The sequence below is a fragment of the Haliotis cracherodii genome, unplaced genomic scaffold, assembly GCF_022045235.1.
Source record: "Haliotis cracherodii isolate W230 unplaced genomic scaffold, xgHalCrac1.p SCAF_6, whole genome shotgun sequence".
In the NCBI taxonomy this organism is placed as follows: Eukaryota; Metazoa; Mollusca; class Gastropoda; order Lepetellida; family Haliotidae; genus Haliotis; species Haliotis cracherodii.
The window spans coordinates 79,356-98,514 of NW_027266319.1; the positions used below are offsets into that span (position 1 = coordinate 79,356).

Here is a 19,159-nt window from a genome sequence, read left to right on the forward strand (position 1 = left end):
ATGAACAAATAACACACAACACATGAAAGGAAAAAGGACAATCTTATAGTAGTATTTTTTAAATTTTTATTACTCCATAAATAAGAAAGTTATGAGCAAGTGAAAACGGACCATTTTTGAGAATTTCTATGGATTCCACTTAGTTTGCAGGTCTGCTGCCGGTACCTAGTTACAGTTCAGAGACTGAGCGTTAGTCCAAGGCTAGATATTGTTAAGCATCTCAGGATGTGCTGGTATTCACTGACACAGCAACATTCAACTGGGCCCAGTAACCTCTGAGGTGCCATTAGTGGTAATTTGTTTTTGAGTTTTGGAATTGTCTTTCTCTGTTTTCATCTTTCATGAGTTTAATAGTTCCTTCCCACACCAATAGAAGACATAACATGTAAGTGAGACAGGTTCCTCGTTACAAGTATAAGTGACTACGTGAGACGGGTTCCTTGTTACACAAACAAGTGACTACGTGAGACTGTGAGAAGGGTTCCTCATGACATGTACAAGTGACTATGTGAGAAGGGTTCCTCATTACACGTACAAGTGACTATGTGAGAAGGGTCCCTCATTACACATACAAGTGACTATGTGAGAAGGGTTCCTCATGACATGTACAAGTGACTATGTCAGAAGGGTTCCTCGTTACACGTACAAGTGACTATGTCAGAAGGGTCCTTCGTTACACGTACAAGTGACTGTGTGAGAAGGGTCCCTCGTTACACGTATAAGTGACTATGTGAGAAGGGTTCCTCATGACATGTAGAAGTGACTATGTCAGAAGGGTTCCTCGTTACACGCACAAGTGACTATGTCAGAAGGGTTCCTCGTTACACGTACAAGTGACTGAGAAGGGTTCCTCGTTACACGTACAAGTGACTATGTGAGAAGGGTTCCTCTTTTCACGTACTAGTGACTGTGAGAAGGGTTCCTCGTTACACGTACAAGTGACTGTGAGAAGGGTTTCTCATTACACGTACAAGTGACTATGTGAGACGGGTTCCTTGTTACACGTATAAGTGACTATGTGAGACGGGTTCCTTGTTACACGTACAAGTGACTATGTGAGACGGGTTCCTTGTTACACGTACATGTGACTTTGTGAGAAGGGGTCACTCATACACGTGACTGCCTGTCAGTGGACAACGGATTTCTGTATGTAGCACAAAAACGTGTCTACAAATGTTATTAAAATAATAAGAGAAACTTATTTACGGTTAATGATAGGTTTACCAGTTATTGAAAAGAAAAATATTTGAGTATAATGTGAGACATTTGAGCAAAATTAGCCAGGTTTGGACAGCAAATTTCTCCTAGGTGCATATTTTCACTTCGTATCCTCAGTCATAGGTCTAAGTTCTGTAGAGAAAGGATTTAATGTGTGAGTGATCATGAGAATGTAGGTAGAAATTAAGACAAGTATAAGTGACTACGTGAGACGGGTTCCTTGTTACACAAACAAGTGACTACGTGAGACTGTGAGAAGGGTTCCTCATGACATGTACAAGTGACTATGTGAGAAGGGTTCCTCATTACACGTACAAGTGACTATGTGAGAAGGGTCCCTCATTACACATACAAGTGACTATGTGAGAAGGGTTCCTCATGACATGTACAAGTGACTATGTCAGAAGGGTTCCTCGTTACACGTACAAGTGACTATGTCAGAAGGGTCCTTCGTTACACGTACAAGTGACTGTGTGAGAAGGGTCCCTCGTTACACGTATAAGTGACTATGTGAGAAGGGTTCCTCATGACATGTAGAAGTGACTATGTCAGAAGGGTTCCTCGTTACACGCACAAGTGACTATGTCAGAAGGGTTCCTCGTTACACGTACAAGTGACTATGTGAGAAGGGTTCCTCGTTACACGTACAAGTGACTATGTCAGAAGGGTTCCTCGTTACACGTACAAGTGACTATGTGAGAAGGGTTCCTCGTTACACGCACAAGTGACTGTGTGAGAAGGGTTCCTCGTTACACGTACAAGTGACTGTGTGAGAAGGGTTCCTCGCTACACGTACAAGTCACTATGTGAGAAGGGTTCCTCGTTACACGTACAAGTGACTATGTGAGAAGGGTCCCTTGTTACACGTACAAGTGACTGTGTGAGAAGGGTTCCTCGCTACACGTATAAGTGACTATGTGAGAAGGGTTCCTCATGACATGTACAAGTGACTATGTCAGAAGGGTTCCTCGTTACACGTACAAGTGACTATGTCAAAAGGGTTCCTCATGACATGTACAAGTGACTATGTCAGAAGGGTTCCTCGTTACATGCACAAGTGACTGTGTGAGAAGGGTTCCTCGTTACACGTACAAGTGACTATGTCAGAAGGGTTCCTCGTTACACGTACAAGTCACTATGTGAGAAGGGTTCCTCGTTACACGTACAAGTGACTATGTGAGAAGGGTTCCTCTTTTCACGTACTAGTGACTGTGAGAAGGGTTCCTCGTTACACGTACAAGTGACTGAGAAGGGTTCCTCGTTACACGTACAAGTGACTATGTGAGAAGGGTTCCTCTTTTCACGTACTAGTGACTGTGAGAAGGGTTCCTCGTTACACGTACAAGTGACTGTGAGAAGGGTTTCTCATTACACGTACAAGTGACTATGTGAGACGGGTTCCTTGTTACACGTATAAGTGACTATGTGAGACGGGTTCCTTGTTACACGTACAAGTGACTATGTGAGACGGGTTCCTTGTTACACGTACATGTGACTTTGTGAGAAGGGGTCACTCATACACGTGACTGCCTGTCAGTGGACAACGGATTTCTGTATGTAGCACAAAAACGTGTCTACAAATGTTATTAAAATAATAAGAGAAACTTATTTACGGTTAATGATAGGTTTACCAGTTATTGAAAAGAAAAATATTTGAGTATAATGTGAGACATTTGAGCAAAATTAGCCAGGTTTGGACAGCAAATTTCTCCTAGGTGCATATTTTCACTTCGTATCCTCAGTCATAGGTCTAAGTTCTGTAGAGAAAGGATTTAATGTGTGAGTGATCATGAGAATGTAGGTAGAAATTAAGACCCATGCAGCTTAGCCTGAACTCAAATAGTTTGACACTGATCTAGTTAGGAAGAGTTAATGATGGGGAAACAACTACTCCAAAATTGTAAGGGACCAGCTGATTCTTTCAAATTACTATAGTCAACCTGTCTACAATAGTAAGATTAAAGAATCGGTAGGTCATGACAGATTAACTGTGGTGATATGAAAGAATCAGCTGGTCCTTAACTTTTTTTTGTATAGTATAAGATTAGTGGTTTGAAACTGATTTGAAGGACTGGGATGAGATCCACCTTGACAAAGTGGCCAAAAGAGGGCTCCTATCAAAACTATACGCAAGTTAAGTTTGTTTCAGAGACGGAACAGTTATCATGGTTATGCACAAAGGTGGTCCAAACATAATGATACTAAAACTTTTTCAGCGTTAGTTTCAAGGCAATTATAACTTCCAGACTGGTCTAGAAGTTGGTCTGGTGGCTCTTATTGGAACCGGGAACGTAATATGGCAAATACGGTAAAAGTCCATATGTTACCACTTAAATCTACTCACGTGACAAGTTCAGGCAAATAGACTCAATACTTTATGTCACAGTTTGATTAAAGCTAGCTAAGTTTCTCAGCATTTCAACTTATCTCCCTTAAACAAACCAATTAATGGTAAAGTATCTGTGTATGCAAATGTTGGGACACTATATCTCCAGACACAGCTGGATTAAATGGACTCTATTGGTTAAAACAACCGCCTGATAAACAGCTGAGACTTTTTAATCAGCAGAAATCAGAAGAATAAGCAACTTTATTTGAGCCCCTGAATGTGCATTTAGTAGCGGAGTCTTCTCATCACTGTGGTTGAGGCGTGGCTACAGTACATCAAATACCACCATGTTCACCTCCACTCTGGGGATCAGGGGTATTTGTGGAAGAGCTCATTGCCTTTGCCTGATCAAGCACATGAATGTTTAATGAGCGTGACCTTACCTTGGCTGGAATCCCCATTGCAGGATTCATATAGCACTTTACAGAGTGAGCACAACATGTAAAGTGACTAGTTGTAGGTGCTTGCTACCTGATTGAAATCTGTAACACTGTATAACATGGACACTTGCAATACTACCTGATTGAAATCTGTAACACTGTATAACATGGACGCTTGCAATACTACCTGATAGAAATCTGTAACACTGTATAACATGGACGCTTGCAATACTACCTGATAGAAATCTGTAACACTGGATAACATGGACACTTGCAATACTACCTGATAGAGATCTGTAACACTGTATAACATGGACACTTGCAATACTACCTGATAGAAATCTGTAACACTGTATAACATGGACGCTTGCAATACTACCTGATAGAAATCTGTAACACTGGATAACATGGACGCTTGCAATACTACCTGATAGAGATCTGTAACACTGTATAACATGGACACTTGCAATACTACCTGATAGAAATCTGTAACACTGTATAACATGGACGCTTGCAATACTACCTGATAGAAATCTGTAACACTGGATAACATGGACACTTGCAATACTACCTGATTGAAATCTGTAACACTGGATAACATGGACACTTGCAATACTACCTGATTGAAATCTGTAACACTGGATAACATGGACACTTGCAATACTACCTGATTGAAATCTGTAACACTGGATAACATGGACACTTGCAATACTACCTGATTGAAATCTGTAACACTGGATAACATGGACACTTGCAATACTACCTGATTGAAATCTGTAACACTGTATAACATGGACGCTTGCAATACTACCTGATAGAGATCTGTAACACTGTATAACATGGACACTTGCAATACTACCTGATTGAAATCTGTAACACTGTATAACAAGGACACTTGCAATACTACCTGGTTGAAATCTGTAACACTGGATAACATGGACGCTTGCAATACTACCTGATTGAAATCTGTAACACTGGATAACATGGACACTTGCAATACTACCTGATAGAAATCTGTAACACTGTTTAACATGACTTCTTTGATAGGCATTTAGAAGTTGGAGTACTAAGTAAGGATAAGAATTTAGTATTTGGCATCCTTTGTTCATGGCACTGACTTCAACCATGGTCATCATCACCGCCCTTGTGTGTACACAACAGGCTTCTCTACTCCAGTATACAAACACTTGCTTGATAACGGTGTTAGAACCTACACCGAAACGTCGCTCTTAATTGTAATAAAGAAGTTGTTCATCCATAAATTCTTATCCTTACTTACTGTTTAACATGGACGTTTGCAATACTACCTGATTTAAATCTGTAATACTGTATAACATGGACGCTTGCAATACTACCTGATAGAGATCTGTAACACAGTTTTAGATGGGACGCTTGCAGTACTACCTGATTGAAATCTGTAATACTGTATAACATGGACACTTGCAATACTACCTGATAGAAATCTGTAACACTGTATAACATGGACGCTTGCAATACTGGCTGATTTAAATCTGTAATACTGTATAACATTGACACTTGCAATACTACCTGATAGAGATCTGTAACACAGTTTTAGATGGGACGCTTGCAATACTACCTGATAGAAATCTGTAACACTGGATAACATGGACGCTTGCAATACTACCTGATTGAGATCTGTAACACTGTATAACATGGACGCTTGCAATACTACCTGCTTGAAATCTGTAACACTGTATAACATGGACGCTTGCAATACTACCTGATTGAGATCTGTAACACTGGATAACATGGACGCTTGCAATACTACCTGATTGAAATCTGTAACACTGTATAACATGGACGCTTGCAATACTACCTGATTGAAATCTGTAACACTGGATAACATGGACGCTTGCAATACTACCTGATTGAGATCTGTAACACTGTATAACATGGACGCTTGCAATACTACCTGCTTGAAATCTGTAACACTGTATAACATGGACGCTTGCAATACTACCTGATTGAAATCTGTAACACTGTATAACATGGACGCTTGCAATACTACCTGATTGAAATCTGTAACACTGTATAACAAGGACACTTGCAATACTACCTGGTTGAAATCTGTAACACTGTATAACATGGACACTTGCAATACTACCTGATTGAAATCTGTAACGCTGTATAACAAGGACACTTGCAATACTACCTGATTGAGATCTGTAACACTGTATAACATGGACACTTGCAATACTACCTGATTGAAATCTGTAACACTGGATAACATGGACGCTTGCAATACTACCTGATTGAAATCTGTAACACTGTATAACAAGGACACTTGCAATACTACCTGCTTGAAATCTGTAACACTGTATAACATGGACACTTGCAATACTACCTGATTGAAATCTGTAACACTGTATAACAAGGACACTTGCAATACTACCTGATTGAGATCTGTAACACTGTATAACATGGACACTTGCAATACTACCTGATTGAAATCTGTAACACTGGATAACATGGACGCTTGCAATACTACCTGATTGAGATCTGTAACACTGTATAACATGGACGCTTGCAATACTACCTGCTTGAAATCTGTAACACTGTATAACATGGACGCTTGCAATACTACCTGCTTGAAATCTGTAACACTGTATAACATGGACACTTGCAATACTACCTGATAGAAATCTGTAACACTGTATAACATGGACGCTTGCAATACTACCTGCTTGAAATCTGTAACACTGTATAACATGGACACTTGCAATACTACCTGATTGAAATCTGTAACACTGGATAACATGGACGCTTGCAATACTACCTGATTGAGATCTGTAACACTGTATAACATGGACGCTTGCAATACTACCTGATTGAAATCTGTAACACTGTATAACATGGACACTTGCAATACTACCTGATTGAAATCTGTAACACTGTATAACATGACGCTTGCAATACTACCTGATTGAGATCTGTAACACTGTATAACATGGACACTTGCAATACTACCTGATTGAAATCTGTAACACTGGATAACATGGACGCTTGCAATACTACCTGATTGAGATCTGTAACACTGTATAACATGGACGCTTGCAATACTACCTGCTTGAAATCTGTAACACTGTATAACATGGACGCTTGCAATACTACCTGCTTGAAATCTGTAACACTGTATAACATGGACACTTGCAATACTACCTGATAGAAATCTGTAACACTGGATAACATGGACACTTGCAATACTACCTGATAGAAATCTGTAACACTGTATAACATGGACACTTGCAATACTACCTGATTGAAATCTGTAACACTGTATAACATGGACGCTTGCAATACTACCTGATTGAAATCTGTAACACTGTATAACATGGACACTTGCAATACTACCTGATAGAAATCTGTAACACTGTATAACATGGACGCTTGCAATACTACCTGATAGAAATCTGTAACACTGTATAACATGGACACTTGCAATACTACCTGACATACATGGAGAAGGGTCATCTACCCTTAAGTCCTTTGTAATTTTAACTGGCCATGGGCCAACAGGCCAGAAGTTAAATCGACCGCAGTGCTTTATGGTTTTTATTTTTATCTAATTTAACATTAGGGTTATGACAAGTCGTGCTTGATTTTCTTGACTTTCATGTTTAAACTTGAACACAGGACATGATCTTCTGTTGCAAAGTGTGGTGCCTTGGACGGTGTCACCGCAGTTTCGGATGTTAAGAAGGAAAGCTGTCACTAGTCACATCATTATGTATTGAATATCAGTTGAAGTCATTACATACTTAATTGTTTAAATATGGAGATATTTGGGTTACATAATCTGTCTGTGGAATTCTGAGTCAGCCCTACGACTCAGGAGACTAATTGGAGCATGGTTGATAGTGTGGACTATTAGGCTTGGTAGGTACGGATAGTTCAAGCCAAACATGTTGAGGACTATCTCTTTTGTCATTTGTCATTGTTTAGGTAATTGGAGATAAAAAAGTGTCTTGTAGAGCCAAAATATGTTCAACATCAAGATCGTCAGACCACAATTTCCTTGATTGTGTCCGCATCACATCTACTAAGTTCAGACAGGACCAGTTGCCTGTCATATGACACAGCTAGTTCAAGGCTTTACCGCTTACAAAACACAGAAGACTTACAGAAACAAATATTCTATTCTCTTTTGATTAGGTATGCAACTCTTGGATGAGCTGTTATTCTGATGACCAGCCATGTAGAGCTGTCCATCATGTACACAATGTTGTTTGTGTATGATGTTGAATAGTTGCTGTATTTATTTTGTGTACAATTTTGAACATATATATTATATGATGATTACATGAATAATGATGTATTTGGTGTCGTATACAATGGTGTATACAATGCAGTGTATAAAATTCTTGTTCCAGTCAGACTGGCAACATTGCAAAGTTACCAGACCATATAAAATGTTGCCAGTCCAGAATTTTCTAGGCTAATGAAAAAAATTAACAAAACGGTAAACATTAGAATAGTACATAAGAAATTAACAATAAACCGGTGGATTGTCAACTTAGCAACTTTAACCCCCGACCATTAGTAAGGAACATTGACCGTCTCGGACTGTCAGGTAATGAAAACTCTGATACATGGTATATGCAGTGGTGTATTTATGAGTATTTGTATTATTTTTGATATGATGTTGCCTTTTTCAGACTGCCTGTTCCGGATATGTCCCATGAGCCGCTACTCTGCCCAGAAGCAGTACTGGGAGGCCCAGCGCCAGTCATCCACCGACCCAATCCTGCTGGAGAGACTCCATGTAAGTCACAGACAGTCTCCACTCATCCCAATCCACCACTGACACAGACATTCTCCACACATCCCACTCCACCACTGACACAGTCAGTCTCCACACATCCCACTCCACCACTGACACAGACAGTCTCCACACATCCAACTCCACCACTGACACAGACAGTCTCCACACATCCCACTCCACCACTGACACAGACAGTCTCCACACATCCCACTCCACCACTGACACAGACAGTCTCCACACATCCAACTCCACCACTGACACAGACAGTCTCCACACATCCCACTCCACCACTTACACAGTCAGTCTCCACACATCCCACTCCACCACTGACACAGACAGTCTCCACACATCCCACTCCGCCACTGACACAGACATTCTCCACACATCCAACTCCACCACTGACACAGACAGTCTCCACACATCCAACTCCACCACTCACACAGACAGTCTCCACACATCCCACTCCACCACTCACACAGTCAGTCTCCACACATCCCACTCCATCACTGACACAGACAGTCTCCACACATCCCACTCCACCACTTACACAGACAGTCTCCACACATCCAACTCCACCACTCACACAGACAGTCTCCACACATCCCACTCCACCACTGACACAGTCAGTCTCCACACATCCCACTCCATCACTGACACAGACAGTCTCCACACATCCCACTCCATCACTGACACAGACAGTCTCCACACATCCCACTCCATCACTGACACAGACAGTCTCCACACATCCCACTCCACCACTGACACAGACAGTCTCCACACATCCAACTCCACCACTCACACAGACAGTCTCCACACATCCCACTCCACCACTGACACAGACAGTCTCCACACATCCCACTCCACCACTGACACAGACATTCTCCACACATCCAAATCCACCACTCACACAGACAGTCTCCACACATCCCACTCCACCACTGACACAGACATTCTCCACACATCCCACTCCACCACTGACACAGTCAGTCTCCACACATCCAACTCCACCACTGACACAGACAGTCTCCACACATCCCACTCCACCACTGACACAGACAGTCTCCACACATCCCACTCCACCACTGACACAGACAGTCTCCACACATCCCACTCCGCCACTGACACAGACATTCTCCACACATCCAACTCCACCACTGACACAGACAGTCTCCACACATCCAACTCCACCACTCACACAGACAGTCTCCACACATCCCACTCCACCACTCACACAGTCAGTCTCCACACATCCCACTCCACCACTGACACAGACATTCTCCACACATCCAACTTCACCACTGACACAGACAGTCTCCACACATCCCACTCCACCACTGACACAGACATTCTCCACACATCCCACTCCACCACTGACACAGACATTCTCCACACATCCCACTCCACCACTGACACAGACTTTCTCCACACATCCAACTCCACCACTCACACAGACAGTCTCCACACATCCCACTCCACCACTGACACAGACATTCTCCACACATCCCACTCCACCACTGACACAGACAGTCTTCACACATCCCACTCCACCACTGACACAGACAGTCTCCACACATCCCACTCCACCACTGACACAGACAGTCTCCACTCATCCCACTCCACCACTGACACAGACAGTCTCCACACATCCCACTCCACCACTGACACAGACAGTCTCCACACATCCCACTCCACCACTGACACAGTCAGTCTCCACACATCCCACTCCACCACTGACACAGTCAGTCTCCACACATCCAACTCCACCACTGACACAGACAGTCTCCACACATCCCACTCCACCACTGACACAGACATTCTCCACACATCCCACTCCACCACTGACACAGACAGTCTCCACACATCCCACTCCACCACTCACACAGACAGTCTCCACACATCCCACTCCACCACTGACACAGACAGTCTCCACACATCCCACTCCACCACTGACACAGACAGTCTCCACACATCCCACTCCACCACTGACACAGACAGTCTCCACACATCCCACTCCACCACTGACACAGACAGTCTCCACACATCCCACTCCACCACTGACACAGACAGTCTCCACACATCCCACTCCACCACTGACACAGACAGTCTCCACACATCCAACTCCACCACTGACACAGTCAGTCTCCACACATCCCACTCCACCACTGACACAGACATTCTCCACACATCCAACTCCACCACTGACACAGACATTCTTCACACATCCAACTCCACCACTGACACAGTCAGTCTCCACACATCCCACTCCACCACTGACACAGTCAGTCTCCACACATCCCACTCCACCACTGACACAGACAGTCTCCACACATCCCACTCCATCACTGACACAGACATTCTCCACACATCCCACTCCACCACTGACACAGACAGTCTCCACACATCCAACTCCACCACTGACACAGTCAGTCTCCACACATCCCACTCCACCACTGACACAGACATTCTCCACACATCCAACTCCACCACTGACACAGACATTCTTCACACATCCAACTCCACCACTGACACAGTCAGTCTCCACACATCCCACTCCACCACTGACACAGTCAGTCTCCACACATCCCACTCCACCACTGACACAGACAGTCTCCACACATCCCACTCCACCACTGACACAGACATTCTCCACACATCCCACTCCACCACTGACACAGACAGTCTCCACACATCCAACTCCACCACTGACACAGACAGTCTCCACACATCCCACTCCACCACTGACACAGACAGTCTCCACACATCCCACTCCATCACTGACACAGACAGTCTCCACACATCCCACTCCACCACTGACACAGTCAGTCTCCACACATCCAACTCCACCACTGACACAGACAGTCTCCACACATCCCACTCCACCACTGACACAGACAGTCTCCACACATCCAACTCCACCACTGACACAGACAGTCTCCACACATCCCACTCCACCACTGACACAGACATTCTCCACACATCCCACTCCACCACTGACACAGACATTCTCCACACATCCCACTCCACCACTGACACAGTCAGTCTCCACACATCCCACTCCGCCACTGACACAGACATTCTCCACACATCCCACTCCACCACTGACACAGACAGTCTTCACACATCCCACTCCACCACTGACACAGACAGTCTCCACACATCCCACTCCACCACTGACACAGTCAGTCTCCACACATCCCACTCCACCACTGACACAGACATTCTCCACACATCCCACTCCACCACTGACACAGACAGTCTCCACTCATCCCACTCCACCACTGACACAGACAGTCTCCACACATCCCACTCCACCACTGACACAGACAGTCTCCACACATCCCACTCCACCACTGACACAGTCAGTCTCCACACATCCAACTCCACCACTGACACAGACAGTCTCCACACATCCCACTCCACCACTGACACAGACAGTCTCCACACATCCCACTCCACCACTGACACAGTCAGTCTCCACACATCCAACTCCACCACTGACACAGACAGTCTCCACACATCCCACTCCACCACTGACACAGTCAGTCTCCACACATCCCACTCCACCACTGACACAGACAGTCTCCACACATCCCACTCCACCACTGACACAGACATTCTCCACACATCCCTCTCCACCACTGACACAGATCCACACATCCCACCCTAAAATTCAATTTCCCATGTTCCATGTCATCTCAACAGCAGTTAAGGGAAACACTTGTTGCTTGTGATACTGCAGGAGTGATGTGTTCCCCTCGAAAGCTGGAACGTGATCTGCCTGTTCAACACTCAGGGGAGGTAACTCACTTGATTGGAAAAGTGCAAGACCTTTTGTCCTTTTAAAGTTTTTCCCGCAGACTAATTTCATTTGTGTGAAAACCATGCTGGACGTATAACTTCTTCGATAGGCATTTAGAATTTGGAGTACTAAGTAAGATTAAGAATTTATGGATGAACAACTTTTTTCTTACAGTTAAGAGCGACGTTTCGGTTTAGGTTCTAACACCCGTTACCAAGCAAGTGCTTGATAACGACCTTAGAACCTACACCGAAACGTCCCTCTTAATTGTAATAAAGCAAGTGCTTGATAACGACGTTAGAACCTACACCGAAACGTCCCTCTTAATTGTAATAAAGCAAGTGCTTGATAACGGGGTTAGAACCTACACCGAAACGTCCCTCTTAATTGTAATAAAGCAAGTGCTTGATAAAGGTGTTAGAACCTACACCGAAACGTCCCTCTTAATTGTAATAAAGCAAGTGCTTGATAACGGGGTTAGAACCTACACCGAAACGTTCGTCTTAATTGTAATAAAGCAAGTGCTTGATAACGGTGTTAGAACCTACACTGAAACGTCCCTCTTAATTGTAATAAAGCAAGTGCTTGATAACGGTGTTAGAACCTACACCGAAACGCCGCTCTTAATTGTAATAAAGCAAGTGCTTGATAACGGTGTTAGAACCTACACCGAAACGCCTCTCTTAATTGTAATAAAGCAAGTGCTTGATAACGGTGTTAGAACCTACACCGAAACGCCTCTCTTAATTGTAATAAAGCAAGTGCTTGATAACGGTGTAAGAACCTACACCGAAACGCCTCTCTTAATTGTAATAAAGCAAGTGCTTGATAACGGGGTGAGAACCTACACCGAAACGTCCCTCTTAATTGTAATAAAGCATGTGCTTGTTAACGGGGTTAGAACCTACACCGAAACGTCTCTCTTAATTGTAATACAGCAAGTGCTTGATAACGGTGTTAGAACCTACACCAAAACGTCCGTCTTAATTGTAATAAAGAAGTTGTTCACCCATGAATTCTTATCCTTACATGCTAGACGTTTTTAAGTCAAGTTGTAAACTTGGGAATTTACTGTTCAGTGTTGTAGTGAGGACAAAGCAATGTTGTTAAGGAAATATGTTAAAGTGGTTTCTTGAAAGTCATATGAAATTTTCATAACTTCCGAATGAGTTAAGTATTGTCCAACCTGTACTGAGTACTGTAGACAAACTCAATAGGTACACGTATGTGTGACTTGCAATTACATGTAAGTGTCTCTACATGAATATAATAGCGTTGTTATCAATCATTGTCAATCACCCAGCCACCATGGACAGTTGTGATATGTGCATTATGTGTCAGTCCATGAGAGCACTTGTTTGTCTTTGATATGTGGATGGAGGATGATATATTCTTCCAACTTCTAAATGCCTATGAAAGGTTATATGGTGTGATAGATTGGTAAAATGTGACCTCCCCTGTTGACAGCCAGGCAACAACAAATAATGTCCCTTTGTTGCTGGTCTGTTGATACTATTGAGGCAACGGCAGATGTACGTTAACCACAACAAATACAATCTCATTCTCTCTCTCTATATATATATATTTATATTATATAGCCAGTTCTAAGAAGCAGTGAATATGAAGTTTTATATCCAGATATGTCCATATGAAGTTTTATATCCAGATATGTGCATATGAAGTTTTATATCCAGATATGTGCATATCAAGTTTAATATCCAGATATGTGCATATCAAGTTTTATATCCAGATATGTGCATATTACGTTTTACATCCAGATATATCAAGCAGTGCAAATCAAGTTTTATATACTTAAATATCTGGTAATGTATATGACTATGACATGTTGATATGTTCCCATGTGTGTGTTGTTCTCTCACATATGTTGGTCTCACTGATGGAGGGGTGTGATACTGTCTACACTACATCTTGTGTGTCTCATCTTGACAGCATCCTCCTCCACAGATGCTCCTCTAAAAGTAAAACACATGTGGGTGCTCACCTGTGTTGAACATAATGGCATAATGGCTGCGACTGCTCCATGGGTGCCAATCACACACCGACACGTGTGTGTACTCACCTGTGCAGAACATGACAGTGATAGCTGAACGCTATGACGATATTGCCTTGTTCTTTGCTTAAGCGGTTAGATACGGCTTACAGCACTTCATAAATACTTACTGTGATGTGTTTTTTATATCCTTCATGATAACAACAGCAAACTTTTTTCCATCCAACTGAAAGGCTTATTCCTTAAATAGATCAGAATAGATCCTGCGTATTGATTACAACAAATAAGATTATTACAGCACTAAGAGATAATGATAGGTGCCTGGGTCGGACAAGTGAAGATTAAACTAGGCTCTGACTTATAATTAGAACCTTTTCTCCTTTATGAGAAAGGGAATCTGTTTCCGTAGAATGTAGATCTATATTTACTAGTGACGGGTATTGGCCTGAATTTCATATGGCAATTTATTGCAATAGTTATTGTAAAAAACACAATATACCTGTATTTTCCCAATGTATTGTGGTACATATTCATTAGTATTTCATAAAGTGTTATACCGGTAACATCGCGTATTTACCCTCACTTCCCCAGATGTTCACCAGGTCAATGGTGGACCCGCTGTGTTCAAAGTGATTATACCTGGCTTGACCAGAGTTGCCTGGTAGAAGCAGGGGTCGATTCAACTGCTGGCCTGTTGGCCCGTGGCCAGTTAAAATTACAAAGGACTTGCTGAAGCAAAGTAGATGGCCCATCTGGCTAGTCAAAATTTCACCCTTTGTCCATGTATGTTTAATTTAATTACTCAGGAAATTAGTAAATGTGTAAATTTGATGAGAAAATATTTTGGGGTATGAGGTCTTGTGAATGGTTACGTCAAAGAAAGATATATATTCATCATCTCGGTAGAATGACAGCTGGACGCTATTTTGTAATGCTGTGTTCAATAACATCTTTATTTGCTCATAAATCACCAGGAAATGAGGCAAATGGAAGCCAAGATTTAAATTCAGAGTGCAGGAAAAGGTATTTCAGGGGTGAGGGGTTCTAACATTTTCGCACATGACCACAGGTTCAGCCACTTCACAGACTCCTGGTAACCATTCAGTCATAGGCCAGTTAGTCTGGAGAAGGGCCAGTAATGTTTAAAAGGAGCAAGCTATGCTGGCTACATACAAATTTGTTGTTAAATCGACCCCTGTATAGGTTTAGCCCACCCCCTCCATAGACATTGGGGCGGTGGGTCAAGTTGACTGGTATAAGCCCACCTGTGTAAGCACACCCATGATGGATAGATGAATGAAAGTTTCTCTTGTCCTGAAATCTTCTGGGTTCGAATCACCACACAGCGCAGTGCTGACTAATGTGTCGTGTCCCTCTACTTAGACATTACAGTAATAGTGCTTGAAGTAGAATAAAATACTCACTCACACAACCTTCTCAGACCCTCAATTGAGATAAGAGAAGCTATATCGTAGCAGTTTTAGAAAGTATGTACAATAAACTACGGTTACAACGAACTCAAAGGGACCACTGATTTTAGTTTGTTATAACCGTAGTTCGTTATAAGCATATATACAGCACATAGACAACAAATATACAGCAAATTGATGGGATCAAAACCCATTTTGTTATGTCCGTCAGTTCATTATAAGCGTGTTCGGCTTTAGTCAGTATGTACAGTAACATATAGAATTGTTTGTGTACTGCAACAGATTTTGAAATTATATCTGGTAACGTCTTCAGAAAACCTACCACAGCCTCAAGCTATATTTAGATATTCCTTGTTGGATTATATATTGCAATTAAATGAAAAAAGACATGAAAAAGAGATGAGAGCATTGTCATGCAAGTCAGGACTGGCTTCCTTGATGATCACAGTTGTTCGGAAGCTGCTGCACAAACTGGTGATTTCACTGTCAGACGCGGCTGACAACTACTTATCACTTGTCGACCAAGCAGTGCTGAGGGTGTACATCGGGCAGTGGGCAATCTAGCGTCATGCCGATCTATAGACTTCCAAGTCTCTTTGGCAATAATCATTAGTTAAAGTCATAATTTCTAGATTATGTAAATAATAACTGGAATACTATCCACATATCTAGACTTGCCGATTAGGAAGATAGAATTTCTACACATCCATAGACTTTTCTTTCAGTACAGCCTTGGAGCAAGGCTACTGACCTATAGACTGTATTGATTGTGTAACAGTCAGTTGTCATGCTAAACAAGGAACACTGACTCTCCAGCTTCAAACTGAATTGTTGTCATGCAGAGTTAAGTGCTAGGGAGATCTGCCAAGACATTATTTTCAATTTGTGTCCCTAGTGAGTGAGTTAGTATATTTTAATGCCACAGAACACGCAGAAATGGGCTTCACACCTTGTACTCATGTGGGGAATCTAACCCGTCCCTTTGCTATGATGAGCTAATGCTTTATCCTCTAGACTACCCCACTTCCCCATGTCCTGAGTGAAGAGGATAACTGCTCATCAGCGTGGTTCGAACATCTAGCTTAAGGTTGAATGTTGTTGACTGAACCGTTGTCTGAATAATCATTTGTTATTCCTGATGTTTGGTAAAATGTATTGTTTGTTTATAGCACTCAGCAATAATCCAGCTCTGTGACGGCGGTCTGTAAATAATCGAGTCTAGACCAGACAATCAAGTGATCCACGCATTTGGGATATGATGACATGCTTCAACCAAGTCAACGAGCCTGACCACCCAATCCCGTTAGTCACCTCTTACAACAAGCACGGTTGCCTTTTGCGACAAGCATGGGTTGCTGAAGACCTATTCCTCCCTTTATCTTCACGGGTCACAATGTTTCGTAATTCAAGCTATGTTGCCATGTTACATCAACAGTAATGACAGTTTAAGGTGCCAGTAATGGCCCAATGCTCAGTGATTGTTTGTTTGTTTGTTTGTTGTTTCACTCCACTGTATGCAAAGTTCTAGCTTCATCACAGCAGCCCCTGATTATGTTTCTAGGTTTGTCAGCACCACACCCGTGCTCGTGGGTCTCACCGAAGTGGTAAACATCTGAGACCTGCATCACTTCAGGCTTTCCTGCCACATTAAGCTGCCACGACGTGATATAACATGTAATACTGTTACAAGTGGCGTTAAACCCAACTCAATCACTTTCTCATCACAGCCGCCTGTTAATCAAGTCAGGACCAGACTGCATGTCAGTCGAGGTACAATGACATGCAGTCTGCCAAGTCCCTAGCCTAGCTCAGATCACCCGACACCTCTTACAACCAGCATATGTTGTTGGGGATAAATTCTTACCCAGAATCACCATGCTTACCACTTGCCTATAACCCACAAGTACATGTATGGTACTGACAAACCAAGCGTCATTATCAGAGCAAATCTGGGAGTCACGCCTATGCCTGGCAGATCATGGTAGTGGCCGACTGAAGCCATGTATCTAGTTCTACATTAGAAAGTCATATACGTTATGATAGCATTTGAAATAGGTGTGTTAGGTCTGACTTGTGTTATAGACTTTGAGCCCTCTACAGGTGTTCTGGCAGAGAGGAACATAACACAGCAGCATTATTGCAGACAGTGGTGCATCCAGTACGCACCAATTTCGAGAATGGATGCAGATAATAATAGACTGCATCTATCATATTAATTTTACCTACAGCACATCGTTTGCCCATGCTTCGTAGACTGGTCAATTAAGTCGGCATCAATCAGTATCAACAAACTGTGTAATTTTGTCGTACTAACATTTTGAAAATATTCAATGTTGGTACATTAGGAACCTGCCACTCTGACAATGCATGTTTCCTGAATTTGTTAGTAGGAAAGAAGTTCAACAGTCTATTTCAATAACATTCTATTGTCATCAAAGCTCATGAATTAATTTACACAATTAATTAATCTGTAGAAAATACCAATAATGGTGTTTCATGATTCTTTTGCCAATACACACCAGAAGTTGCCCAATATGGAACCCCAACCACGTTCTCGGTGATAATGTACGGTGTTGTTGTGATGGGCTGCGTTCTGCATCAAGGGGCCCAACATGCCTGACATTTTGGAAAGCAATCAAATGAGAAATGGCCGACCATATTCTTCCCTAGCTTCATCAAACCCAATTGATCAGTGTACAGGATGACATGTATGGTTTGTGTGTTCTGATTTTCTCCGATATATTTCTGAGATTCAATGCTAGTGCATCAGGAGCTGTCCATTGATTTTCTGTTGTGACAACTTAATTGTTGCAGTCCTCAATTACCAATTTTGTTCAAAGTTGTGCAAAGAATTTAAATTTTGTGGCGACGATGTTGGAAGCATGGAGTAGGATGAGCTCGATATCTGTAGATTGGCTTGAGGGGGGGGTGGAGTAGGGACGGGGAGGCACAGTGTAGTTCTGCATGTTTCCCTCAAACGGCCCAAGAGCCGTGTAGAAACCAGACTCAACAAGGGAACAACTCACTGATTCAGTGTTTGAAAGTATGCTTGAAAGTCAAGGCTTGTTTGTTTTGGTCTTTTTGTTTGTTTTTTAATCCTACACTCAGCAATTTTCCAGCTGTATGTTGGCAGCCGGTACAAAATCAAG

The 19,159-nt window shown here is 42.5% G+C and overlaps 1 protein-coding gene across 7 annotated transcripts in view; it reads left to right on the forward strand.

The window, feature by feature from the left end:
- Nucleotides 1-19,159, forward strand: part of LOC139445560 (inositol 1,4,5-trisphosphate-gated calcium channel ITPR1-like) — a 253,058-nt gene that overhangs the window by 46,548 nt on the left and 187,351 nt on the right. For all 7 annotated transcript variants that reach the window (XM_071226708.1, XM_071226711.1, XM_071226710.1 and 4 more), the window contains exon 3: nt 8,664-8,770. In XM_071226708.1, coding sequence (XP_071082809.1) covers nt 8,664-8,770 — 107 coding nt within the window. The remainder of the gene's footprint in view (nt 1-8,663; nt 8,771-19,159) is intronic.